Here is a 27,894-nt window from a genome sequence, read left to right on the forward strand (position 1 = left end):
ACCCTGGCTGCAACAAACACATTTCCAAGTCACACATGCATATTAATACGCATGAATACACACTTGTACATCTGGGAAATAGGACAAATATAAGCACCCGCCTAATTATAAATATTTGAACTAACATGAGTCTTGGTCTGTGTGGGCCTCGTGTGTGTGTCTGCCTGCGTGCGTGTGTGTCTGCCTGCGTGCGTGTGTGTCTGCCTGCGTGCGTGTGTGTCTGCCTGCGTGCGTGTGTGTCTGCCTGCGTGCGTGTGTGTCTGCCTGCGTGCGTGTGTGTCTGCCTGCGTGCGTGTGTGTCTGCCTGCGTGCGTGTGTGTCTGCGTGCGTGCGTGTGTGTCTGCCTGCGTGCGTGTGTGTCTGCCTGCGTGCGTGTGTGTCTGCCTGCCTGCGTGCGTGCGTGTGTGTCTGCCTGCGTGCGTGCGTGGGTGTCTGCCTGCGTGCGTGGGTGTCTGCCTGCGTGCGTGGGGCTGCCTGCGTGCGTGGGTGTCTGCCTGCGTGCGTGCGTGTCTGCCTGCGTGCGTGCGTGTCTGCCTGCGTGCGTGGGTGCCTGCGTGCGTGGGTGTCTGCCTGCGTGCGTGGGTGTCTGCCTGCGTGCGTGCGTGTCTGCCTGCGTGCGTGCGTGTCTGCGTGCGTGCGTGCGTGTCTGCCTGCGTGCGTGCGTGCGTGTCTGCCTGCGTGCGTGCGTGCGTGTCTGCCTGCGTGCGTGCGTGCGTGTCTGCCTGCGTGCGTGCGTGCGTGTCTGCGTGCGTGCGTGCGTGTCTGCCTGCGTGCGTGCGTGTCTGCCTGCGTGCGTGCGTGCGTGCGTGTCTGCGTGCGTGTGTGTCTGCCTGCGTGCGTGTGTGTCTGCCTGCGTGCGTGTGTGTCTGCCTGCCTGCGTGCGTGCGTGTGTGTCTGCCTGCGTGCGTGCGTGGGTGTCTGCCTGCGTGCGTGGGTGTCTGCCTGCGTGCGTGGGTGTCTGCCTGCGTGCGTGGGTGTCTGCCTGCGTGCGTGGGTGTCTGCCTGCGTGCGTGGGTGTCTGCCTGCGTGCGTGCGTGTCTGCCTGCGTGCGTGTCTGCCTGCGTGCGTGCGTGTCTGCCTGCGTGCGTGCGTGTCTGCCTGCGTGCGTGCGTGTCTGCGTGCGTGTCTGCCTGCGTGCGTGCGTGCGTGTCTGCCTGCGTGCGTGCGTGCGTGTCTGCCTGCGTGCGTGCGTGCGTGTCTGCCTGCGTGCGTGCGTGTCTGCCTGCGTGCGTGCGTGCGTGTCTGCCTGCGTGCGTGCGTGCGTGCGTGTCTGCGTGCGTGCGTGTCTGCCTGCGTGCGTGCGTGCGTGTCTGCCTGCGTGCGTGCGTGTCTGCCTGCGTGCGTGCGTGTCTGCCTGCGTGCGTGCGTGCGTGTCTGCCTGCCTGCGTGCGTGGGTGTCTGCCTGCCTGCGTGCGTGGGTGTCTGCCTGCCTGCGTGCGTGGGTGTCTGCCTGCCTGCGTGCGTGGGTGTCTGCCTGCCTGCGTGCGTGGGTGTCTGCCTGCCTGCGTGCGTGTGTGTCTGCCTGCCTGCGTGCGTGCGTGTCTGCCTGCGTGCGTGTCTGCCTGCGTGCGTGTCTGCCTGCGTGCGTGTGTCTGCCTGCCTGCCTGCCTGCGTGCGTGTCTGCCTGCGTGCGTGCGTGTGTCTGCCTGCGTGCGTGCGTGCGTGCGTGTGTGTCTGCCTGCCTGCGTGCGTGCGTGTGTGTCTGCCTGCGTGCGTGTGTGTCTGCCTGCCTGCCTGCGTGCGTGTCTGCCTGCGTGCGTGCGTGTCTGCCTGCCTGCGTGCGTGCGTGCGTGTCTGCCTGCGTGCGTGTCTGCCTGCGTGCGTGTGCTGCCTGCGTGCGTGTCTGCCTGCGTGCGTGTCTGCCTGCGTGCGTGTCTGCCTGCGTGCGTGTCTGCCTGCGTGCGTGTCTGCCTGCGTGCGTGTCTGCCTGCGTGCGTGTCTGCCTGCGTGCGTGTCTGCCTGCGTGCGTGCCTGCCTGCGTGCGCTGCGTGCGTGCGTGTCTGCCTGCGTGCGTGCGTGTCTGCCTGCGTGCGTGCGTGTCTGCCTGCGTGCGTGTGTCTGCCTGCCTGCGTGCGTGTGTGTCTGCCTGCGTGCGTGCGTGCGTGTGTGTCTGCCTGCGTGCGTGCGTGCGTGTGTGTCTGCCTGCGTGCGTGCGTGTGTGTCTGCCTGCGTGCGTGCGTGTGTGTCTGCCTGCGTGCGTGCGTGTGTGTCTGCCTGCGTGCGTGCGTGTGTGTCTGCCTGCCTGCCTGCGTGCGTGTCTGCCTGCCTGCCTGCGTGCGTGTCTGCCTGCCTGCGTGCGTGTCTGCCTGCGTGCGTGCGTGTCTGCCTGCGTGCGTGCGTGTCTGCCTGCCTGCGTGCGTGTGTCTGCCTGCGTGCGTGCGTGTCTGCCTGCGTGCGTGTGTGTCTGCCTGCGTGCGTGTGTGTCTGCGTGCGTGTCTGCCTGCGTGTGTGTCTGCCTGCGTGCGTGTCTGCCTGCCTGCGTGCGTGTCTGCCTGCCTGCGTGCGTGTCTGCCTGCCTGCGTGGGTGTCTGCCTGCCTGCGTGGGTGTCTGCCTGCCTGCGTGGGTGTCTGCCTGCCTGCGTGGGTGTCTGCCTGCCTGCGTGGGTGTCTGCCTGCCTGCGTGGGTGTCTGCCTGCCTGCGTGGGTGTCTGCCTGCGTGCGTGGGTGTCTGCCTGCGTGCCTGCCTGCCTGCCTGCCTGCCTGCCTGCCTGCCTGCGTGCGTGCGTGCCTGCCTGCGTGCGTGTCTGCGTGCGTGCGTGCTGCGTGCGTGCCTGCCTGCGTGCGTGCCTGCCTGCGTGCGTGCCTGCCTGCGTGCGTGCGTGTCTGCCTGCGTGCGTGCGTGTCTGCCTGCGTGCGTGCGTGTCTGCCTGCGTGCGTGCGTGTCTGCCTGCGTGCGTGCGTGTCTGCCTGCGTGCGTGCGTGTCTGCCTGCGTGCGTGCGTGTCTGCCTGCGTGCGTGCGTGCGTGTCTGCCTGCGTGCGTGCGTGCGTGTCTGCCTGCGTGCGTGTGCGTGCGTGCGTGCCTGCGTGTGTGTCTGCCTGCGTGGTGCGTGCGTGTGTGTCTGCCTGCGTGCGTGCGTGTCTGCCTGCGTGCGTGCGTGTCTGCCTGCGTGCGTGCGTGCGTGTCTGCCTGCGTGCGTGCGTGTCTGCCTGCGTGCGTGCGTGTCTGCCTGCGTGCGTGCGTGCGTGTCTGCCTGCGTGCGTGCGTGCGTGTCTGCCTGCGTGCGTGCGTGTCTGCCTGCGTGCGTGCGTGTCTGCCTGCGTGCGTGCGTGTCTGCCTGCGTGCGTGCGTGTCTGCCTGCGTGCGTGCGTGTCTGCCTGCGTGCGTGCGTGTCTGCCTGCGTGCCTGCGTGTGTGTCTGCCTGCGTGCGTGCCTGCGTGTGTGTCTGCCTGCGTGCGTGCCTGCGTGTGTGTCTGCCTGCGTGCCTGCGTGCGTGTCTGCCTGCGTGCCTGCGTGTGTGTCTGCCTGCGTGTCTGCCTGCGTGCGTGTCTGCCTGCCTGCGTGCGTGTGTGTCTGCCTGCGTGCGTGCGTGTGTGTCTGCCTGCGTGCGTGCGTGTGTGTCTGCCTGCGTGCGTGCGTGCGTGTCTGCCTGCGCGTGCGTGCGCGTGCGTGTCTGCCTGCGTGTGTGCGTGTGTGTCTGCCTGCCTGCGTGCGTGTGTGTCTGCCTGCCTGCGTGCGTGTCTGCCTGCGTGTGTGCGTGTGTGTCTGCCTGCGTGTGTGTCTGCGTGCGTGCGTGCGTGTCTGCGTGCGTGCGCGCGTGTGTGTCTGCCTGCCTGCGTGTGTGTCTGCCTGCCTGCGTGTGTGTCTGCCTGCCTGCGTGTTTGTCTGCCTGCGTGCGTGTTTGTCTGCCTGCGTGCGTGTGTGTCTGCCTGCGTGTGTGCGTGCGTGTCTGCCTGCCTGTGTGTATGCGTGCCTGCCTGCCTGCGTGTCTGCCTTCCTGCCTGCGTGTGTGTACATGTGTGTTAGGTGGGAGAGGACCTGCGGCAGGACATGCTGGCTCTGCAGATGATCCGGATTATGGACCGCATCTGGCTTCAGGAGGGACTGGACCTCCGCATAGTCAACTTCAAATGCATCTCCACTGGCAAAGACAAAGGCACTAATACACACTAGAATTCACAACACACACACAACCGGTTTACTAATTGTAATTCAATGCGTACTCATGCCGTGTCTGTAGTTGTGACAGAGAGTGTGTGTTGCCAGGTATGGTGGAGCTGGTGCCGTCCTCAGACACCCTGAGGAAGATCCAGGTGGAGTACGGCGTGACGGGCTCCTTCAAGGACAAGCCCCTGGCAGAGTGGCTCCGCAAGTACAACCCTGCTGAGGATGAGTACGAGAAGGTAACTGTCTGACCCCTAAACTTGACCCTTTAATCTTTGAACCCAGACTCCGACAGAGGATGAGGTTGAGAAGATGAACAAGTGGCGATAATATGATCTGTTTATTTCTTGTCTGCCTGCAATGTGCATGTTACACACAGATTTTTCCTTGATCACTGCACTAATTGGCTGAAAAGTCCAGTATGCAGATCTCTAGTGAGGATTCAGCCTATTAGAGGGAGAACCAAATACTGTAGGACTTTTTACACTGCGCTGAATCGAGACAAGTCAAACTGAGCTGTACTGAGCCGGCCCAGTTACACATCCACCAGAGTTGCTGGAACCTTGCCAGCGCAGTCTGGTTTGGGTCGGCACGATAGTGTGAAAAATGGTATGTGTGTCTCACTCCTCTCTGCCCCTCGAGGCATCGGAGAACTTCATCTACTCGTGTGCGGGCTGCTGCGTGGCCACCTATGTGCTGGGTATCTGCGACCGCCACAACGACAACATCATGCTGCGCTCCACCGGCCACATGTTCCACATCGACTTCGGCAAGTTCCTGGGCCACGCCCAGATGTTCGGCAGCTTCAAAAGGTAAGCGCTGTGGCCTGGGGTCGTCTAGCAGTCTGAACATCTGCCTCCAATGCTAGCATGGGTTCAAATCTGACCCACTGCTCCTCCAGCACACTCTCTCCCCTACCTTTTAACTGTTTCTCGCTGACCTATTCCCTCTTTAGTAAAAGTCAAATGTTTCCTCAGTACTAGGAGTAAAGCTTTATTGACCTGTAATGAGAAAATGTAAATATACAATTTGTGCACTGTGCTTGCGCTCAAGACGGGGCCTGAGTGTCTGCTGGTTTCGGTCAAGTCTTTCAAATCAGTGTTCTGATTCAGACCTGTGCCAGACAACGTGTCATGTAGCCTGGTTACGCCAGACCGAACGCTCCCTATTTTAACCAGGCTACATGACACGTGCTTTGTTTTTTTTTTTATTCTCCGTCTCCCATGTTTTAGTAAGTCTCTCTCTCTCTCCCGCCCCTTCTCCCAGGGACCGTGCTCCATTCGTGCTGACCTCTGACATGGCCTACGTGATCAACGGGGGGGAGAGGCCCACCAGTCGCTTCCAGCTGTTTGTGGACCTGTGCTCCCAGGCCTACAACCTCATCCGTAAACACTCAGGCCTCTTCCTCAACCTGCTCTCACTGGTAAGATAAGGCTCTGCAGTCAAGTCCTAGTCCTGGTTCCAGATCAGTTTGTGCTACCGCTATGGTTGTTGTCATGGTAAACATTTAAACATGACCATAGGAGTGGGCAAGACGGCACAAACGGTTGACGTGGAGTAACTGCATTGGCCTTTTCTAGGAATTCACCTGGCATTTAAGCTTGGCATCACAAATAATTCACAAAAATGGAAACCAAGGTGCACAAGGACCACTGTCGGATAGATGGGGCACAAAGCGTGTTTCTAAATCGGGGTTTCTTTTCTCCAGAAGTGTGACGTCAACTTGATGAGTTACTTTGGTGTTGCCTGGGTAATGCCCTTTGTTAGTCCTTGGTGATGGCCCTCTTCTTGGCCTAAGGAATTTCTTGAGTGTACCGTAGCAATTCAAATGCTCTATTCTAGCCTCGTGAATCAAAGCTCCCTTGTTAAAGTATGACCTTCCCTAAGTCATCGGTTTCTAATAGTCTTTTGTTAGTAAATCCTTTCGCTGTACATTAATGGATTGTAATTGTGTATTTCTTTGTCTGTATGTGCGTGCGATTTGACAGATGACGTTGTCAGGCCTACCAGAGCTTACTGGAGCTCAGGACCTTAAGTACGTGTATGACGCGCTGCAGCCCCAGACCACCGACGCAGAGGCCACCATCTTCTTCACCAGGTACTGTCTGTAAAAGTGTGTTGTTTTTCCACCAAGTCTTTTTATGAATAGCTTTGAACATGGTGCACCGCTCCTCTCTGAGCCCCTGCCACAGTCGTTATTCAGCCTCCCAATGCAAAAGGCACAAGAATACGTCCTCAAGCCTTACTATGTTTAGTAGCTTGGATGGCTTACGCTTGAACGACCGATGTGAAAAGGCCACCAGGAGCCACAAATGAAATATAACTTTGATTTTATTATTGCGTTTCAGCAGTGATAATTAATGCAGCGCTATACTTGATTTGCAACTACCGACTGCCCCACAATGCCCAGCTGGTGGCAGAACAATGTCGTCACGAACGCCATAGAACTCCCAGTTGCAATCCTAAAACATTCATGTGAAATGCTACTATTTCGCAATTTCTTCTTCCATTTACCTCCAGTCTCTTTTCAGTCATTTTCACAGAGGCAAAGCAGGAAACACAGCTAATAGTGTATCATTCAAAAAACATATTCCCTTTGTCTTCACTCTCCCACCCTCCCTACAGGTTGATTGAGACCAGCCTGGGCAGCGTTGCCACCAAGTTCAACTTCTTCATCCACAACCTGGCCCAGATGCGCTTCTCAGGCCTGCCGTCCAACGACGAGCCCATCCTCTCCTTCTCCCCCAAGACCTACACGCTGAAGCAGGAGGGACGCATCCGCGACGCCTCCATCTTCTCCTTCCAGAAGAGATACAACCCTGACAAGCACTACGTGAGTCTCCAACCATAGATGTACATGTGTTCATTGGTCTCACTGCTGCACAGACTGGGCAAAGCTGCCCTATAGGGATACCAGAAGAACACATATCTGGCATATCAAGAGTTTTGAATAGCTCTACATATGGAGAAGTCATAACATGAATGTAATTCTAAACAAGATAAGCTAAAATCCTATTTATTTTCCCTCCCCCTCGTCTTCCTCCTCCTGTAGACGTATGTGGTAAGACTCCTGCGAGAGGGGCAGAGCGAGGCCCAGTTTCTCTTACGCACCTTCGACGAGTTCCAGGAGCTCCACAACAAGCTGTGCATCCTCTTCCCTCTGTGGAAGCTGCCAGGGTACGCGCACCCGTGCACACGCACATTTTGGGAGAACCCTCATTTTGTAGGTGTTGCTCATAGTACCTGAAGCTGTCTGGAAGTGGCATAGCAGCACCCTGTTCCCAAAAACACTTTGAAAGTATGCCATATATGACCTTAGAAAGCCAAAGGTAACCTCAGATTTTACAACAACAGTAATAATATTGAGAAAGATGACCATTTTTTTTGGTGCTTTAACTCGAAGAGCCTTACATTGTATGTGGGTGAAGCTTCCCTTCCACCCCCAAAAGTGTAGCCTCCACTTCTACCACAGATGCACCTCATCTTGTTAGTGCACTAAACTTTCCCCGTCCCCTCCCTAGGTTCCCTAATAGGATGGTGCTGGGCCGTACACACATCAAGGACGTGGCGGCCAAGAGGAAGATTGAGCTCAACAGCTATGTCCACAACCTGTTGAGGAGCTCCACAGAGGTCACCCAGGTGATTAACACACACACACAGTTATAAAAGCCCAACACACTCCATTTTCACTCAATATTTTGGTCACATTTTAGGGTAGTCCGGATAGTCCATCTGTATGTGCTCTACAGATGGTCATACTATCCGTTTGATAAGAAATTCTTCCTACGGTTACTTCCTACGGTTAGGGTTAAGTTTAGGGTTAGGTTAAGGTGGGTTAGAGTTAGTAGAAAGGTTACTGATTAGTCCATTTGTATAGATGCTCTACAGAGTATCCAAATAAAGGGTTCCCAAAATGTTCTCTCTTTCTCTATCAGTGTGATCTTATCTATACATTCTTCCATCCGATTGCGAGAGACGACAAGACGGAAGGATTCGAGGCGATCTCCAAAGCACCAGGTAAATCTGAGTCCTATTGTGTATATGTCAAATCACATTTTATTTGTCAAATGCGCCGAATACAACAGGTGTAGTAGACCTTACCGTGAAATTCTTCCTTACAAGCCCTTAACCGACAATGCAGTTAAGAAAAATGAGTTAAGAAAATATTTACTAAATAAACGTGCAGGGTTACAGGTTAGTCAATGTAATTGAGGTAATATGTACATCAAATCAAATTTATTTTTATATAGCCCTTCGTACATCAGCTGATATCTCAAAGTGCTGTACAGAAACCCAGCCTAAAACCCCAAACAGCAAGCAAAGCATGTGAAAGAAGCACGGTGGCTAGGAAAAACTCCCTAGGAAAAACTCCCTAGAAAGGCCAAAAACCTAGGAAGAAACCTAGAGAGGAACCAGGCTATGAGGGGTGGCCAGTCCTCTTCTGGCTGTGCAGGGTGGATATAATAACAGAACATGGTCAAGATGTTAAAATGTTCATAAATGACCAGCATGGTCAAATAATAATAATCATAGTAGTTGTCGAGGGTGCAACAAGCACGTCCGGTGAACAGGTCAGGGTTCCATAGCCGCAGGCAGAACAGTTGAAACTGGAGCAGCAGCACGGCCAGGTGGACTGGGGACAGCAAGGAGTCATCATACCAGGTAGTCCTGAGGCATGGTCCTAGGGCTCAGGTCCTCCGAGAGAAAGAGAGAAGAGAGAATTAGAGAGAGCATATTTAAATTCACACAGGACACCGGATAAGACAAGAGAAATACTCCAGATGTAACAGACTGACCCTAGCCCCCCGACACATAAACTACTGCAGCATAAAAACTGGAGGCTGAGACAGGAGGGATCAGAAGACACTGTGGCCCCATCCGATGATACCCCCGGACAGGGCCAAACAGGCAGGATATAACCCCACCCACTTTGCCAAAGCACAGCCCCCACACCACTAGAGGGATGTCTCCAACCACCAACTTACCGTCCTAAGACAAGGCCGAGTATAGCCCACAGCGATCTCCGCCATGGCACAACCCAAGGGGGGGCGCCAACCTAGACAGGAAGACCACGTCAGTGACTCAACCCACTCAAGTGACACACCCCTCCCATGGACGGCATGGAAGAACACCAGTAAGCCAGTGACTCAGACCCTGTAAAAGGGTTAGAGGCAGAGAATCCCAGTGGAAAGAGGGGAACTGGCAAGGCAGAGACAGCAAGGGCGGTTCGTTGCTCCAGCCTTTCCGTTCACCTTCACACTCCTGGGCCAGACTATACTTAATCATAGGACCTACTGAAGAGATAAGTCTTCAGTAAAGACTTAAAGGTTGAGACTGAGTCTGCGTCTCTCACATTGGTAGGCAGACCATTCCATAAAAATGGAGCTCTATAGGAGAAAGCCCTACCTCCAGCCGTTTGCTTAGAAATTCTAGGGACAATTAGGAGGCCTGCGTCTTGTGACCGTAGCGTACGTGTAGGTATGTACGGCAGGACCAAATCGGAAAGATAGGTAGGAGCAAGCCCATGTAATGCTTTGTAGGTTAGCAGTAAAACCTTGAAATCAGCCCTTGCCTTAACAGGAAGCCAGTGTAGGGAGGCTAGCACTGGAGTAATATGATCAAATTTTTTGGTTCTAGTCAGGATTCTAGCAGCCGTATTTAGCACTAACTGAAGTTTATTTAGTGCTTTATCCGGTAGCCGGAAAGTAGAGCATTGCAGTAGTCCAGCCTAGAAGTAACAAAAGCATGGATTAATTTTTCTGCGTCATTTTTGGACAGAAAGTTTCTGATTTTTGCAATGTTACGTAGATGGAAAAAAGCTGTCCTTGAAACAGTCTTGATAAGTTCTTCAAAAGAGAGATCAGGGTCCAGAGTAACGCCGAGGTCCTTCACAGTTTTATTTGAGACGACTGTACAACCATCCAGATTAATTGTCAGATTCAACAGAAGATCTCTTTGTTTCTTGGGACCTAGAACAAGCATCTCTGTTTTGTCCGAGTTTAAAAGTAGAAAGTTTGCAGCCATCCACTTCTTTATGTGTGAAACACAGGCTTCTAGTGAGGGCAATTTTGGGGCTTCACCATGTTTCATTGAAATGTACAGCTGTGTGTCGTCCGCATAGCAGTGAAATTTAACATTATGTTTTCGAATGACATCCCCAAGAGGTAAAATATATAGTGAAAACAATAGTGGTCCTAAAACGGAACCTTGAGGAACACCGAAATGTACAATTGATTTGTCAGAGGACAAACCGATATCTTTCCGACAGATAGGATCTAAACCAGGCCAGAACTTGTCCATGTAGACCAATTTGGGTTTCCAATCTCTCCAAAAGAATGTGGTGATCGATGGTATCAAAAGCGGCACTAAGATCTAGGAGCACGAGGACAGATGCAGAGCCTCGGTCTGACGTCATTAAAAGGTCATTTACCACCTTCACAAGTGCAGTCTCAGTGCTATGATGGGGTCTAAAACCAGACTGAAGCGTTTCGTATACATTGTTTGTCTTCAGGAAGGCAGTGAGTTGCTGTGCAACAGCTTTTTCAAAAAAATTTGAGAGGAATGGAAGATTCGATATAGGCCGATAGTTTTTTATAATTTCTGGATCAAGATTCGGCTTTTTCAAGAGAGGCTTTATTACTGCCACTTTTAGTGAGCTTGGTACACATCCGGTGGATAGAGAGCCGTTTATTATGTTCAACATAGGAGGGCCAAGCACAGGAAGCAGCTCTTTCAGTAGTTTAGTTGGAATAGGGTCCAGTATGCAGCTTGAGGGTTTGGAGGCCATGATTATTTTCATCATTGTGTCAAGAGATATAGTACTAAAACACTTTAGTATCTCCCTTGATCCTAGGTCCTGGCAGAGTTGTGTAGACTCAGGACAATGGAGCTTTGGAGGAATACCCAGATTTAAAGAGGAGTCTGTAATTTGCTTTCTAATGATCATGCTCTTTTCCTCAAAGAAGTTCATAAATGTATTACTGCTGAAGTGAAAGCCATCCTCCATTTGCGAAGGCTGCTTTTTAGTTAGCTTTGCGACAGTATCAAAAAGAAATTTCGGATTGTTCTTATTTTCCTCAATTAATTAAGTTGGAAAAATAGGATGATCGAGCAGCAGTGAGGGCTCTTCGATACTGCACGGTACTGTCTTTCCAAGCTAGTCGGAAGACTTTCAGTTTGGTGTGGCGCCATTTCCGTTCCAATTTTCTGGAAGCTTGCTTCAGAGCTCGTGTATTTTCTTTATACCAGGGAGCTAGTTTCTTATGACAGATGTTTTTAGTTTTTAGGGGTGCAACTGCATCTAGGGTATTGCGCAAGGTTAAATTGAGTTCCTCGGTTAGGTGGTTAACTGATTTTTGTCCTCTGACGTCCTTGGGTAGGCAGAGGCAGTCTGGAAGGGCATCAAGGAATCTTTGGGTTGTCTGAGAATTTATAGCACGACTTTTAATGCTCCTTGGTTGGGGTCTGAGCAGATTATTTGTTGCAATTGCAAACGTAATAAAATGGTGGTCCGATAGTCCAGTATTATGAGGAAAAACATTAAGATCCACAACATTTATTCCATGGGACAAAACTAGGTCCAGAGTATGACTGTGGCAGTGAGTAGGTCCAGAGACATGTTGGACAAAACCCACTGAGTCGATGATGGCTCCGAAAGCCTTTTGGAGTGGGTCTGTGGACTTTTCCATGTGAATGTTAGTCACCAAAAATGTGAATATTATCTGCTATGACTACAAGATCCGATAGGAATTCAGGGAACTCAGTGAGGAACACTGCATATGGCCCAGGAGGCCTGTAAACAGTAGCTATAAAAAGTGAGTGAGTAGGCTGCATAGATTTCATGACTAGAAGCTCAAAAGACGAAAACGTCATTGTTTTTTTTTTTTGTAAATTGAAATTTGCTATCGTAAATTTTAGCAACACCTCCGCCTTTGCCGGATGCACGGGGGGTATGGTCAGTAGTGTAACCAGGGGGTGAGGCCTCATTTAACACAGTAAATTCATCAGGCTTAAGCCATGTTTCAGTCAGGCCAATCACATCAAGATTATTATCAGTGATTAGTTCATTGACTATAACTGCCTTGGAAGTGAGGGATCTAACATTAAGTAACCCAATTTTGAGATGTGAGGTATCATAATCTCTTTCAATAATGGCAGGAATGGAGGAGGTCTTTATACTAGTGAGATTGCTAAAGCGAACACCGCCATTTTTAATTTTGCCCAACCTAGATCGAGGCACAGACACGGTCTCAATGGGGAAAGCTGAGCTGACTACGTTGACTGTGCTAGTGGCAGACTCCACTAAGCTGGCAGGCTGGCTAACAGCCTGCTGCCTGGCCTGCACCCTATTTCATTGTGGAGCTAGAGGAGTTAGAGCCCTGTCTCTACATGTAGGTAGAGGTAAAGAGGTAAAGTGACTATACATATATAATAAACAGAGTTGCAGCAGCGTAAAAATCAAAAAGGCGAGGGGGGGGTCAATATAAAAATAGTCCGGCTAGCCATTTGATTTGATATGTATAGCCATTGTCGCAGCTACAGTTTTGAAAGAGTTATTTCTCCTGCAGAGGCGCCACCATTGAGTCCCACCTCAGGCAGAGTGGAGGGGGAGGTGAAGCTGTCTGTTTCCTACAGGAACAGCACACTCTTCATCATGGTCATGCACATCCGAGACCTGGTGAGTAGGGTGGCTCACAGGGCCCAATCCTAACTAGCGCACAACTCAAACTTTTGGAAGTATAATTAATTGATACCTTTATCCTTAGCCCCACATATCTCAAGGTCCATTTATTTGCCCCTGATGGGATAAATACAATTGTATGGATTGAATTACATACGTGAATCCTCAGTTTGGCCTTAGTTAATGCGCCACTAAGCATGTCCATGTCCATCTGCCTGCTTATAGGTATCTGAGGAGGGGACAGACCCTAACCCTTATGTGAAAACCTACCTGCTCCCAGACCCCCACAAAACCTCCAAGTGCAAAACAAAGATATCCAGGAAGACCAGGAACCCCACTTTCAACGAAATGGTGAGTGAAATCAGTGTGGCACATTTTCATTAGGCCACCGTAGCAAATTGTCATAGCTAACGGCTTTGTGTCCTGACCGACTGCCACTTTGTAACTGTTCTCCTCATCTGTCTTTGTGACGAATGCTAACTAATACAAATTGCTGCCAACTCGTGTTAACTGCTTTGACTCCCTCCTCCTTAGCTGGTGTACAGTGGCTACAGCAAGGAGACCCTTGGGCTGCGGGAGCTGCAACTGAGCGTGCTTAGTGCCGAGTCGCTGAGAGAGAACTGCTACCTGGGCGGCGTCACGCTCAAACTCAAGGACTTCGACCTCAGCAAGGAGACGGTCAATTGGTACAAGCTGACCGCTGTGCCCTACTTCTAGACGACTTCACCTGAGAACAACTCCACTTCTCACCTCTTCAAAAACTCCTGAGATACACCCATATAAGGGCAACGGAACTGGCCACCCCCCGGGGGAGGTGCTTCTAACCTCCACCCCCTTCCTCCTCAAGCTCACCTCATTCCCAACCTCTCTTTGACCCTGTCCAGAAACCCCTCCTACCCCCTGAAGGCCGTTCATGTAGAGCCTAAAGAATTATAAGCAATATTGTAGCACCAACCTTTCAGATCTACACAAGTGCCTAAGGGATAGGGGCTAGGCTAGGGGATGTTTCTGGGTGTGGGGCCTTTCTCTCTCTCTCACACTCACTAATCATGGTTGTTTCCTCATCGTAGCAAACAATCTCCACTTATTTTGTTTGATCTTAAACTATAACACGAGAGCTGTAATGTTTTGTACATTTTGACATTAGTGGACCAAAATGGCTTACTTTCAGAAGAGTATATATAGATTGACACATTTATTTTTTAAAAAGGGGCTCATTTTTACATTTAACTTTTTTCTACGTAGACAAATAGGAAGTGTCTGGTTTCCTGCTAAGCTAGCTGAGAATGTCTGGGGATGTGTCCGTCTCAAACCAGACTCCAGGGAAGAGAGTGATCTTGTGTTTCCCAATCACGTGCCAAAAGAACTGATGATGATGATGGCAAACCACTCTTCCAAAGGGGAACCGAACAGGGTGCCTTGTTTGTGTTCACAATCTCTACTACGCTCCACTTTAACCTTATCACAGTATATTTGATACAAATTGTGATGCCCCAATTGAAAAAGAAATCTATTCTGTCAAATAATGTCAACAGTTCTTCCACTGTGAGTGGGGTTCAGGACTAGCATCAGAAGGTGTTGGAACGATCAGCTCCAACTTGTCTGCACACCACCATGTCTTTTTAATGGTAATTACTTGACTCCTTTTCGGGATTTGTATCACGAACACTCTCTTGTCGTGCATTTGATGGTGTAGGATAAGATTGCCTCTAAACACTGATCTAAAGTCAGATGTTATATCGTCACCTATTGGTTTAAGGGTAGAATTTGGGGTGGGGTAAGCTGATCCTAGATCTGTGCTGTAGGGGTAACTTGACCTGGAGCCATATGGACAAAAAAAGGGAAAGACATCCAGGGCAAGAGATACGCTGCTTCCTCTGAGCCGACTACAAAACTAAAGATGAAATAATGAATAATGAATTTATCCTGGAGGGGTTTTAAAGAGAATATCAACAAAGACAAATAGTGACTTGATCCACTATTTTAATGACTGTAAAAATAAAATAAAAACATGCTGAGTTTGTATTATTAACATGGCCAGTTATTTATTCTTAATTGGTTACCTTAACCCGAATGAATCGGTGTCTACTGTAATCCCTTCTTTCCTAAAGCAAATTAAATGTTTTTTTGAACAGACTGAAGTTCATTGTGTTTTTTTGTTATTTATGTTGGCAAAGGGCCAATCGAATCAGTGATATTGACTGTCATTGATCATTGTACCTCTTATTTTGTATTTCTATGCACCTGATGGTCTCTTTTTCAAATCAAATCAAATGTAATTTGTCACATGCGCTGAATACAACCGGTTTAGACCTAAAGGTGAAACGCTTACTAACCAGCAATGCAGTTAATTAAGAAAAATACGTGTTAAAGTATTTACTAAAATAATCTGAAGTAAAAAGAGAAAAAATAGTAAAAAAAAAAACGAATTAAGGAGCAACAATAAAATAACAGTAGAGGGGCTATATACAGGGGGTACTACCGGTACAGAGTCAATGTGCGGGGGTACAGGTTAGTCGAGGTTAAGTGACTATTCACGGATAATAAACAGAGATAAGCAGTTTACAAATGGGGGGAGAACAATGCAAATAATCCGGGTAGCCATTTGATTAGATGTTCAGGAGTCTTATTTAGCTGGAAAAGTCAGTGAAAAGCATTCTTATGACATAGCCCAAAAAAAACAGTACCACACATTTGACCGAAAATATAAAGTTGTTTGAGAATGGTTTTGTTCCTCCAGCGCCATCCCTCACCTTTACAGCCAATCTAGTGGCGGGGCTGCAGTTCAGTTGTCTGAAAACAGTGCGGGATTGTGGCTTTCTTCTACTCAAGCGCATCTGACGTAATTTCCCACGCAGGCGCAAAATCGCGTGGAGGCGTTCATGTTCATTCCGAATATTTTCAAAGAACCGGATTATTTTGCTCTGTTCACCTAAGAGTCGTTCATTTGGCTCCCAAACGGCTCTTCGTTCAGTAATGCTTAAAAATTGCCCTAAAACCATGAACAAATTCTAAATCTCTAATTTAAAGCCTAAAACGTTGCTTACCGTTATATCAGATCGTTAAACGTGAGTTAAAATAAATGTTTACCTGATCAAATTATTAGATTGCCTGTAAAAAAAAAGGAAAAAGAAAAACCACCCTCACTATATTGTTGCTGCACTGAGGAATTACCATCTTCAGACAATGTTTTTATAATTTATATCCAGATAATAGATGTCTGGAGCTTAAAAGTCAATATTAACAGCACATATTAAACAATGAGGTTTAGTTATAAAAATATTTGATTAACAGTATGCAAATCTGTGAGCCAAATGAACGGCTCCCTCGGTTCCCAATGTGCACCAAAAGAGCTGTTCGTTCACGAACGACCCGCCATCCAAAGCTCTCTCTTTCTCTACAGCTATCATGGGTCGCATGCACGCTCCCGGGTAAGCTTTATTCTCACCGTTCAAAACAGCTTTTTAAACATCAGTTATTAAATATATTTACCATTTATGCAATAAGAATATATTGTGTACACATGACAACTATATTGAACCGTCTAAATCACCCCAGTCCCAATAAATTAAGAGTTTGAACATTGCCCCATTTAGCAAGCTAATTTAGCCGGCTACAAGCTAGTTACAGCCAGTTGTATAACTCTGGTTACTGCTAGCTAACGTCAGTTAGCCAACACACTTCCCTGCTCTCTGTGAGATGATGTAAAGTCAGCAAGCTAAAGTATCCACCACACAAACACTTTATCACTAGCTTATAACGTTATGAGCTAACGGTAACTCCGTTTTTTTTCTTCTTCAATTTAGTCTTGTCTCAATGGAGCCATTTTAGCTAACGTTAGGGTGTTATAGTGGTAAAATAAACATTGCTTTTAGGGCTGAACGGAGCATACCAAATGACACAACAGACTCTCAGAAGCACAGTGTGGTCAGATTTGTTTTATTTAACCAGGTAGGCTAGTTGAAAATAAGTTCTCATTTACAACTGCGACCTGGCCAAGATAAAGCAAAGCAGTGCGACAAAAACAACACAGTTACACATGGGATAGACAAACGTACAGTCAATAACACAATATAAAAATCTAAATACAGTGTGTGCTAATGTAAGATTAGGGAGGTAAGGCAGTAAATAGGCCATAATGGCGAAATAATTACAAAATTAGCATTAACACTGACTGGAGTGATAGATCTGCAGATGATGACGTGCAAGCAGAGATACTGTGTTGCAAAAATAATATATATGGGGATGAGGGTAGTTGGGTGGACTATTTACAGATGGGCTGTGTACAGGTGCAGTGATTGGTAAGCTGCTCTGACAGCTGATGCTTATAGTTAGTGAGGGAGATATGTCTCCAGCTTCAGTGACTTTTGCAGTTAGTGCCAGTCGTTGGCAGCACAGAACTGGAAGGAAAGGCGGCCAAAGGAGAAGTTGGCTTTGGGGATAACCAGTGAAATATACCTGCTTGAGGCGTGCTACTGGTGGGTGTTGCTATGGTGACCAGTAAACTGAGAAGGCGGGGCTTTACCTAGCAGAGACTTATAGATGACCTGGAGCCAGTGGGTTTGGTGACGGATATGTAGCGAGGGCCAGCCAACAAGAGCATACAGGTCGCAGTGGGGGGTAGTATATGGAGCTTTAGAGTGACAAAACAGATGTCACTGTGATAGACTACGTCCAATTTGCTGAGTAGAGTGTTGGAGGCACAGGTCAATGGCAAAGGCGTTTTCCAAAAATAGCACCAAAATGACAGACTGGACTGACTAACAAACATAAACTGGGTGTTTCGAGCCCTAGCTGAATGCTGATTGGCTGAAAGAACAGACTTTAGCCGTGGCATATTGGCCATAAACCACACCTCCTTCTGCCTTGTTGCTTAATTATATAACGGGTGGGTCTAATCCTGAATGCTGATAGGTTAAAAGTGCATTTCAGACAGTGTCTTTTCCACAAGTTAACACCAAAATGCCCATTTACACTGTTTCATCTGACTGCGCAATCCACTGTTTCATCAGCCCAGGCAGGGAAGTTCATAAAGTTGATCTCCACTATTATAAAAAGCATCTAGACATTCTCACATTAATTTTAGACAAATATTTCGTTTTCAACAGCGGAAATTTGTATAAACTGTCTGTCTCCAACATTGTCTGTCTGTCTCCAACATTTGCAACATTGTTTCCATATTCAAATTCGGTCTCCAACTGTCCCATAGTAATGAACGCGTAGGGGTCGGGGCGAGAGAAAGAAGCAGCGTTTCTGAGCCAGTTGAAATCATTAATCAGTTTTATAGATATATAAACAAAGAAAAGTCAATTGAAAAAAGGTGAAACGAAACGCAGTTAGCTTGCCGTTTTCCAGCGTCAGTTTGAAGTGATTGTGTTACTGTAGCTGTGTTGTTGGCTAGCTCCTCTGAACAACATTGTCCTGACGAGTGAGCACATGATCTATGCTAGGCGAAGTCGTGCCTCATTAGCTCATTGTTATGGATGTATCCAAATAAATGTCACTAGAAAACAGCTTAAACAAATGCAGCTACTGTTGTTATTGGCTGGCTGCACTGTTTGACGTGACTGTAAGTTAGCCGTAGTTGGCTAGCTAGCAAGCAAGGGATAAGAACGTTTGCAGCCAGTATGGCAATGGAACATTTAGAACCAACGACTGGTTATAGAACAACCAACGCGTCCATAGACACAGAACAAAAAGACTGAACAACTGGGTCGCGTCCATAGATACAGAACAAAAAGACTGAACAACTGGGTCGCGTCTCTGGCAACCGAACCAATAGAACGACTGACCAGCCGGCTTGGGTAGCAACCCTAGATTTGTTTCGGGACTATATCTTGTGGAAGGATGAAATAATATGAATAAATGTATATATATATTAATGAAAATATGTAAATCGCTGTATAAAAGTGATAATGCCCTCCAAGCCGGTGTTTGGAGGATATATTGGCACTGTTTGCAGGCCCTCCACGAACAACACCCGTTTTTCTTCCAAATACCGGCTTCTCGGACATTATCACTTAATTATACCATGGAGTTGTTAGCCAATTCTCTCTGATTTGCTTTAAGAGCGTTCTAAAGCGTGCATTATTTCCATATAACGCTTGGTATATTTGCACGGCAGAATGCAATGGCTATAGTTAAAAAAAAGAAACAATTTAAACTAAATTCGATATTCACTAGCTAGGACTGATGGTTTGGTTAGCTAAATTAGCGCGTCTGTTTGTTTGGTTACCATGGCAACTACTATAGCCATCTAAACTTTCTAGCTACTTCAGTGGATGTTGAACCTATTTCTACTGGCAAATGTGTTAAATTGTTACCATGGTATAAAAGGGATAATCAACTCGGGGCTCTATGCGTTTCCTGGAAAATAATACTACTCCCCTGGGTGGAAGGTCAGGTCCTCTCCGCTAGTGCGTTGTCGAACACACCTTCCACGTCGTTCATTATTTTCCATGGAACGCATCCCTTATGAAACATATCTCAAGAAAGGAATGTCCTATCAACATGACAGTTTCAGGGGTTATACAATAATATGAGCATGTTAAAATGGAATATACTGTAATATACATATGCACATGTCCTGTTAATTTATGCACATATTTAATGTATATGCAATAAAATCATTGACAATTGCTAGGTTTCCATCTAATTGGTGACAGATTTTCATACGAATATTGTAAAACCTGCATAATGAAAATATACGCATTTCCCCACCAGTGTTTCCACCAAATGGACTTGTTGGGATAAAAATAAGTGTGTGATTATAGACCAAATGTAATTCGCAGAAACAATGCGGGTAGGCTCGTCTACATGATGAGAATACTATGGATAGGAGCAAGAATATCTTTATTTGTCAAATGGCAGTCAAGCATCGATCATCATGTCACCAGAATAAGACCCCCCCTATTTATTGGAAAGGAGCATCAAGATCACCACGCCCTTTCACCACCACCCTGTAACATTCATCATAACTTATTTCATCTGTAGCCTAATAAACTGCATGGTTTCCCGATTCATAGTTTCAATTGCTTCATATCAAATTGTTCCTGAGGTTTAAATTGATTAAAGTTAATTTTTGTTTCACCAAATCGCGCGAGAGGGAGTCTTGAGAACACAGTGAGAGGAGAAAACGGCCCACTCTCTCCCTCAGCTAATGTTAGCTAGCTAGCTAAACGGCTTGTTAGCCACCTACTCGCGGTAAACCTATGATCGCTTCAACAATTCAGCATGAAATCTTTATAGCAGCATATTAAAATGCTACCAAGTACCTGAGCTTTGTAGTGATATACGTTTTTGTATATGGTCACAGTGTAGATGAATGCTTGTTTGTTGCTTACATTCTCACTCAGCCGAAAAAATATTTACATTTAATTCAGTTAATAAAATGCTATTGTCTGAAGAGAGAGCCTTGAATTATACACAGTATGCATCTTCTCTAACTCTATCTTGGTTCATGCAAGTGACTGACCTCCTCCTCAGTCAGACCAATTGGCAGAACTGCTAGAATATGTTCTGGAAGTTAAGATGAGAGACATTGCTCAGTTTCTTGGTTAACCAGTCACCTGCAGGAACAAACCCTATGAAAAATGCCTATGTAGCTTTTTTATATAGCAGTATATAAGAGGACTGAAGGGACCGCCCTGGCGGAGCTTGTACATGTGTTTGTTGTAACCTCTACAATTAACTGCTAATAAATAGTGAGTCACTGAATATTGACTTCAGGTGTCCCTGGTGTTGAATTTCCACCACAATATCATGATTAATAAAGTGAGCACCAGAATCAAACCGTATTCCCGCTCAGCGTCCAGATTTTGTCACGTGAACTAACACCCTACTAACGTTAGTATTTGACGGACTCAGTCTTATCACCATCTCGGTCGGTTCATTGAATTTGTAGCCAACAATGAATTGCACCGCACACAAACATTTTTCAGCATGTTTGCTGTCAGTTTAGCTACTTAGAAATTGCCCAACTAATGTGAATGCCATTTCTGTTGCAGAAAGGGCTTGTCCCAGTCGGCGCTGCCTTACAGGCGAAGTGTTCCCACTGTAAGTACAACGGTTCATCAGTATTGTTGGGTCAATATTGGTCTGCTGTATACTATACGAGTGGATGTAGGCAGCTAGTGTCTACATAAGACTGGTAAGTAAGCATTCAGTAAGAAGGTGAGTGGACACCTACCCTGATGGTATGGAAGTCAAATGAATGGGCTGCTGTAGATATGGGAGTTCTTTCTAGAGCGCCCGGTTAAATTGTGCATAAGAGCATTTTTGTAATCTCAAAATGGTTCCACTAGTGAGAAATGTGTGATTATTGAAAAAATCTTGCTTCATTTACAATCATCCTAAATGAAGATATTGAATTATTACGCTAGTTTCCAGCATGTGGACAGTATGTGTTACTACAAGTTGACGTTTTGACCACATTGAATTGGGGAGAATTGCACGTCCTTTTTTTACCTCAGATTGGTGATGTTAGTAAAAGTTTGTAGTCAACACGATGACACAAGATAAATTGCATAATCCATATGTTTGGTTTTGTACTGTTAATTTTGTCATATGCGCTGGAGGTAGCAGGTCTTAGAACGCAGCTATCTTTTTGTGTCTCAAATGGCACAGAGAATTCTGGGTGGTCTCTATAAAAGTCGCTGACCGCACACCAATACACAAACTATCACTCAAAACAGCCGACCCTTTTTATTGTAAATAAGAATATCATGTTTTTAAACACTTCGACATTAATGTGGATGCCACCATGATTATGGATAATCCTGAATGAATTGTGAATAATGAGTGAGAAAGTTAGACTCACAAATATCATACCCCCCTCAAAAACGATAACTTCCCTTGTTATTGTAATGGTGAGATGTTAGCATGTCTTGGGAGTTGTGATATTTGTGCGTCTTTAACTTTTTACAGAAATGTTTAAAAACATATATTCTTATTTACAATAAAGGGGTCAGCTGTTATTTTTGTGATAGTTTGTGTATTGGTGTGCGGTCAGCGACTTTTATAGAGACCGCCCAGATAATATTCACATTTTTGGTGACTTCAGTATTCGCTTGGAAGAGTCCACAGGCCCACTCCAAAAGGCTTTCGGAGCCATCATTGACTCAGTGGGTTTTGTCCAACATGTCTCCGGGCCTACGCATTGCCACAGTCAATCCCCGGATCTAGTTTTGTCCTGTAGAATAAATATTGGGGATCTAAATGTTTTTGCAATTGCAACAAATAATCTGCTCAGACCCCAACCAAGGATTATCAAAAGCCACTATATAAATTCTCAGACAGCCTAAAGATTCCTAGATTCCCTTCCAGACTCCCTCCACCTACCCGAGGACGTCGGAGTAAAAAAAATCTGTTAACCACCGAACCGAGATCTAAATGTAACCTTCCTAATACAACGGGTGTGTCTAATCCTTAACCTTTCTGGCGCAGGCGTTCTGCTAGCGACCAACCTCGACAACATCCGGTGAAATTGCAGAGCGCCAAATTTAAAATACAATAAATGCAATATTTAACATTCATGATAATACAAGTGTCGTACATGATTCTTTAGCTTAGAATCTTGGCAATCTAACCGCATCGTCTGATTTCAAAAAGGCTTTACGGCAAAAGCACAGCATTCGATTATCTGAGGTCAGCGCCCCACAACAGCATATTATCCAAACAAGCACAGGCGTCACAAAATCCCAAATAGCGACAAAATAAGTCACTCTGATCGCAATCACAAGAGTCCCAGAAACACAATGAATGGTCGTTTTATTCGATAAATTCCTTCTTTATATCCCAAATAGTCCGTTTAGTAGGCGTCATTGAGTTCAGTAATCCACCCGTTCAGAATGCAGACATAGGCGTTCCAAAAGTTACCGGTGAAGTTTGTCCAAACAAATCAAACAACGTTTCTAATTCATTATTAGGTACTCTAATATCTAAATAAATGATAATATTTCATACGGAGCGAACTATTTTCAATAGGAAAGGAAAAGAACGCAGCGCGCTCCCTCGGTCACGCGTACAATGAGACTAGTTTTGTCATAGGACTTCCTGAGGATAAACAACTATTCCTCGTTGGTTTTTCAGAATACAAGCCTGAAACCTGTTGACATCTAGTGGAAGCCATAGGAACTGCAATTTGGGAGGCGGAAGTCTTTGTTTTCAATAGCTTGACCTTTGAATTGGCTGGCAGGTCAACAGGAAAAAAAAGTGTCCTCACGTTTTCACCTGCCAAATCAGTTCAGTTATACTCACAGACATAATTTTAACCGTTTTAGAAACTTTAGAGTGTTTTCTATCCAATACTACCATGCATATGTATATCCTAGCTTCTGGGCCTGAGTAGCAGGTAGTTTACTTTGGGCACCTCAGTCATCCAAACTTCCGAATACTGCCCCCTAACAAGTTTTAATGCTGATTGGTTAAAACCGTATTCCACAAGTTACCACCGGCTAAATATATGACGTTAAAATGCCTATTTACTCTGTTCCATCTGACTGCGCACAGAGTAAATTGCGCCTCATTAGCTCATTGTTATGGATTTATCCAAATAAATGTCACTAGAAAACAGCGTAAACAAATGCAAATGCAGCTACTTTGCTGTTATTCTGGCTGCAGAACGTGACTTAGTTAGCCCTAGTTGGCTAGCTAGCAAGCAAGGGATAAGAACGTTGCCAGCCAGTATGGCAATGGAACATTTAGAACAAACGACTGGGTCACGTCCATAGATACAGAACAAAATGACTGAACCGATAGAACGACCAAAGCTGGTGTTAGGAGGATATATTGGCACGGTGTGCCAGCCCTTGACTAACAACACCTGTGCCAATATGTCCTCCAAATACCGGCTTCTCGGGAATTATCACTTAAGAAATACCCTAGATGCAGTCGCACCTCTAAAAACAAAAGTCATTTGTCACAAGACATTAGCTCCCTGGTATACAGAAAATACCTGAGCCCTGAAGCAAGCTTCCAGAAAATTGGAACGGAAGAGGCGCTCCACCAAACTGGAAGTCTTCTGACTATCTTGGAAAGACAGTACCATGCAATATCAAAGAGCCCTCACTGCTTCTCAATCAGCCTACTTTTCCAACCTAATTGAGTAGAATAAAAACAATCAAAAATGTATTTTTGATATGGTCACAAAGCTAACTAAAAAGCAGTATTCCCCAAGAGAGGATAGCCTTTACTTCAGCAGTGTTGAATTCATGAACTTCTTTGACGAAAAGATAATTAGAAAGCAAATTACGGACTCCTCTTTGAATCTGCGTATTTCTCCAAAACTCAATTGTCCTGAGTCTGCCCAGAACTGCCAGGACCTAAGATCAATGGAGACGCTCAAGTTTTTTAACCATGTATCTCTCGATACATTCACAAACATAGGCATGGCCTCTAAACCTTCCAGCTGCCTACTGGACCCTATTTCAAATAAACTACTGAAAGAGCTACTTACTGTGCTTGGCCCTCCTATGTTGAACACAATAAACTGCTCCCTTTCCTCCGGATGTATACCAAACTCACAAAAAGTGGCAGTAATAAAGCCTCTCCTCGAAATGCCAAACCTTGACACGGAACATTTGAAAAACTATCGGCCTATATGGAATCTCCCATTCCTCTAAAAAAAATAAAAAATAGTTGTTGCGCAGGCCTTCCTGAAGACAAATAATGTATACGAAAGGTTGCTGGTTCAAATCCCAGAGGAGGCAAGGTGGAAAAATCTGCCCTTGAGCAAGGCAGTTAACCCCCAACTGTTCCCCGGTCTTGATCAATGAGATGATTTTAGAAAAAATTATGGCAGCATGTATATTATTTGATTTGTGCATATTGTAAAAAATAAATTAAACAACTCAGCATTTTCTGATTGCCTGGTTTCATGGGCAACTAGCCACAGGAGTTTATAAGCCATCGGAGCCTTCTGAAATTATTAAGGAAGTACTGCTAAGTTTAGTTTGGTGGAAATTATTCTGTAATTGGTGAGTATGGAGCCAATAATTAACTCCGTATGGGAGCTTCACATACCGGGTTACAGAATGTGGCTAGGTGTTACACTGGTTGGAGCTTAGATTGCTTATTTCCTGGTCTGCTCGCTGAACCCAGACTCCAAGTGTATATGAAAAGGTTTGTAAATCCAGGAATGGATGATGTCAGTGTACTCCTTATAATCGGGAGTAGCTATCCTTCCAAGCCTGGATTAAGGAACATTTTCATATCCGTTTGCAGTCTGGGTTCTGTGAGGTGATCATCGGATGAAGAGTTAGCCCTCCTCATACTCCAGCCATCAATGGCATAATACTCTTATGGTGTTCTCTTCCAGTGGCTGAAGCTGACATCTGATGATGTCAAGGAACAGATCTTCAAGCTGGCCAAGAAGGGATTGACCCCATCTCAGATTGGTAAATGCAACAATAGCAAATACCACCATGACAGCAAATGGTTTCCCTCTGAGCAACCAGCTGACGGTCCATGAATGAGATAGCTTTATCTATTCATTGTTGTTGAATTGTCATCTTTGGGTGGGTTCTGAATAAAGCTGGATTTAGTCTAACAGGGGTGCCTGTCTGTTTCCTCATGGGCAAACTGCTTTGGTGTCATGCCAAACAGACAGGTATCCAACCATGATTAAGGTTATTTCTCTTGACTGTCCGGTTGACTCTGTGTCCCTTCCTTCCTCCCCCTCTCTGTCCAGGTGTCATTCTGAGGGACTCCCACGGTGTGGCCCAGGTGCGGTTTGTCACCGGCAACAAGATTCTGAGGATCCTCAAGACCAAGGGCCTGGCCCCAGATCTCCCAGAGGACCTGTACCACCTCATCAAGAAGGCTGTGGCTGTCAGGAAGCATCTGGAGAGGAACAGAAAGGTGAGCAGGCTCACATAACATAGGCCCTGATGGGACACTTTGAAAATACATCCTTCCTTGAGGTAGGCTAATGACTGTTCTAATATGGCTTGATGGGTGAAATCTAGTTGTGACATTTCAGTGTTTACTTCAAGGCAGGGAGGAAGGTATTTTCATAAGCCGTATTTTATTCAGAACGCTGTCCCTTTAAGCGAGCTAGCAACCTTTCGGTTACTTGGCCAACGCTCTAACCACTAGGCTACCTGCCTCCCGTCCAAGATAATCCATCCACCTGACAGGTGTGGCATATCAAGAAGCTGATTAAACAGCATGAACATTACACAGGTGAACCGTGTCCTGGGGACAATAAAAGGCTAGTCTAAAAATGTTCAGTTTGTCACACAACACAATGCCACAGATGTCTCAAGTTTTGAGGGAGTGTGCAATTGGTATGCTGACTGCAGGAATGTCCATCAGAGCTGTTGCCAGAGAATTTAATGTTTAATTCTCTACCATAAGCCTCGTCCAACCTCGTTTTAGAGAATTTGGCAGTACAACCTACCGGCCTCACAATCACAGACCACCTGTATCGTGTGGGCGAGCGGTTTGCTGATGTCAACGTTGTGAACAGAGTGCCCCATGGTGACGATGGGGTTATGGTATGGGCAGGCATAAGCTACGGACAACGGACAAAATTGCATTTTATCGATGGCAATTTGAATAAACAGATACTGTGACGAGATCCTGAGGCCCATTGTCGTGCTATTCATCCGTCACCATCACCTTATGTTTCAGCATGATAATGCACAGCCCCATGTCGCAAGTCTCTGTTCCCAATTCCAGGAAGCTGAAAATGTCGCAGTTCTTCCATGGCCTGCATACTCACCAGACATGTCACCCACTGAGCATTTTTAGGATGCTCTGGATCAACGTGTACGACAGTGTGTTCCAGTTCCCACCAATATCCAGGAACTTGGCAAAGACATTGAAGAGGAATAGGACAACATTCCACAGGCCACAATCAACAGCCCGATCAACTCTATGCAAAGGAGATGTGTCGCGCTGCATGAGGCAAATGGTAACACCAGATACTGACTGGTTTTCTGATCCACGCCCCTAGCTATTTTTAAGGTATCTGTGACCAGCACATGCATATCTGTATTCCCAGTCATGTGAAATCAATAGATTAGGGCCTACTGAATTCATTTCTATTGACTGATTTTCTCATATGAACTGTAACTAATTAAAATCAATGAAATTGTTGCGTTTTATATTTTTGTTCAGTATATTTACATCTGATGGCCGAAGTGACCCCCATCGCACAATCGTCAAAAGTAGGCCGACCGATGTAAACACGTTTTTGTCTCTCACAAGATGTGTTAAGTTTTGAGCCATATCAGGGACAGCACTCTCCTGTCTGGGTCTGGTGTTTTTGTACTGCATGTGGGGATGAGTCATGTGTGCACTCTTTAAGAATAGCTTGTTAAGCTACTTTGTTTCTAGAGATGCTAATATCTGTACCCCTGTTTTTTTTGCAGGACAAAGATGCCAAGTTCCGCCTGATTCTCACCGAGAGCAGGATCCACAGACTGGCCCGTTACTACAAGACCAAGAGAGTACTTGCACCCAACTGGAAGTAGTATGTACCAGTAAACACAATTACTGCTCTTTTGTATGGCAAACACAGTCTGTCATACTTAATTAAGCTCAAATTGCTTCATAACATGCCCATTATATTACTGTACCAGACCTCTGTCTATGCCATTTCATTTGGTCGCTATGACTCCTGCACAACTCATTGTCCTGCTCTTTGTCCTGTAAGAGCTGAGATATTTCTGTTGTGACAGGGGAATGCTGGAGGTCAATTATCAGAGTGGCTGCACTGCCAACTCTGCCAGTCCCCTTCATATAGCACTGTATTATACACTCTAACCATGGTTTAGTTCCGGGTTGTCTGATCTTGGGTCAAATATAACCAATTAGAATGTGAGTCATTATAAAAATAAACAGTTGGAAGTGGGGTGCCCTGATTTGTGTTGTAAATTGAAATGGAAAGCAGTTGTTTGTATTCTCTTCATGGTTGGCTAGGTGGTTCACTTTTGGTTTGTGAGAGTATTATTGCGTTTTCCTGTCTCTAATCATTTCCTTTTTGTTTCTTCTACAGCGAGTCCTCGACAGCTTCTGCTTTGGTGGCATAATCATCATCACGTTTTGGATTAATAAATAATTGGGATTCAGATATTTATTTGTCTTGTATTTATTTAATGAGGCATA

The 27,894-nt window shown here is 46.5% G+C and overlaps 2 protein-coding genes and 1 non-coding gene across 3 annotated transcripts in view; all 3 read left to right on the top strand.

Annotated features, from left to right (window-relative positions):
• Positions 1-14,919, top strand: part of LOC106561080 (phosphatidylinositol 4-phosphate 3-kinase C2 domain-containing subunit alpha) — a 65,777-nt gene extending 50,858 nt beyond the window's left edge. The window contains exons 23-34 of the mRNA XM_014124702.2: positions 3,966-4,095; positions 4,206-4,342; positions 4,746-4,915; positions 5,370-5,526; positions 6,092-6,201; positions 6,729-6,936; positions 7,156-7,280; positions 7,625-7,742; positions 8,039-8,120; positions 12,671-12,780; positions 13,009-13,134; positions 13,318-14,919. Of these exons, the coding sequence (XP_013980177.1) occupies positions 3,966-4,095; positions 4,206-4,342; positions 4,746-4,915; positions 5,370-5,526; positions 6,092-6,201; positions 6,729-6,936; positions 7,156-7,280; positions 7,625-7,742; positions 8,039-8,120; positions 12,671-12,780; positions 13,009-13,134; positions 13,318-13,500 (1,656 nt within the window). The 3' untranslated portion in view covers positions 13,501-14,919. The remainder of the gene's footprint in view (positions 1-3,965; positions 4,096-4,205; positions 4,343-4,745; positions 4,916-5,369; positions 5,527-6,091; positions 6,202-6,728; positions 6,937-7,155; positions 7,281-7,624; positions 7,743-8,038; positions 8,121-12,670; positions 12,781-13,008; positions 13,135-13,317) is intronic.
• Positions 14,920-16,148: 1,229 nt separating this feature from the next.
• LOC106561079 (40S ribosomal protein S13) lies at positions 16,149-27,861 on the top strand. Its single transcript, XM_014124701.1, has 6 exons — positions 16,149-16,214; positions 20,790-20,838; positions 25,100-25,178; positions 25,472-25,641; positions 27,159-27,259; positions 27,785-27,861. The coding sequence occupies exons 1-6, from the start codon at positions 16,192-16,194 to the stop codon at positions 27,816-27,818; spliced, it is 456 nt and encodes a 151-aa protein (XP_013980176.1). The 5' UTR covers positions 16,149-16,191; the 3' UTR covers positions 27,819-27,861.
• LOC123724990 (small nucleolar RNA SNORA19) lies at positions 27,407-27,534 on the top strand. The gene has a single exon (XR_006757467.1). It is a non-coding gene; the product is annotated as a small nucleolar RNA SNORA19 (small nucleolar RNA).
• Positions 27,862-27,894: the final 33 nt, after the last annotated feature.

The sequence above is a fragment of the Salmo salar genome, chromosome ssa10 (assembly GCF_905237065.1).
Source record: "Salmo salar chromosome ssa10, Ssal_v3.1, whole genome shotgun sequence".
Lineage (NCBI taxonomy): Eukaryota > Metazoa > Chordata > Actinopteri > Salmoniformes > Salmonidae > Salmo > Salmo salar.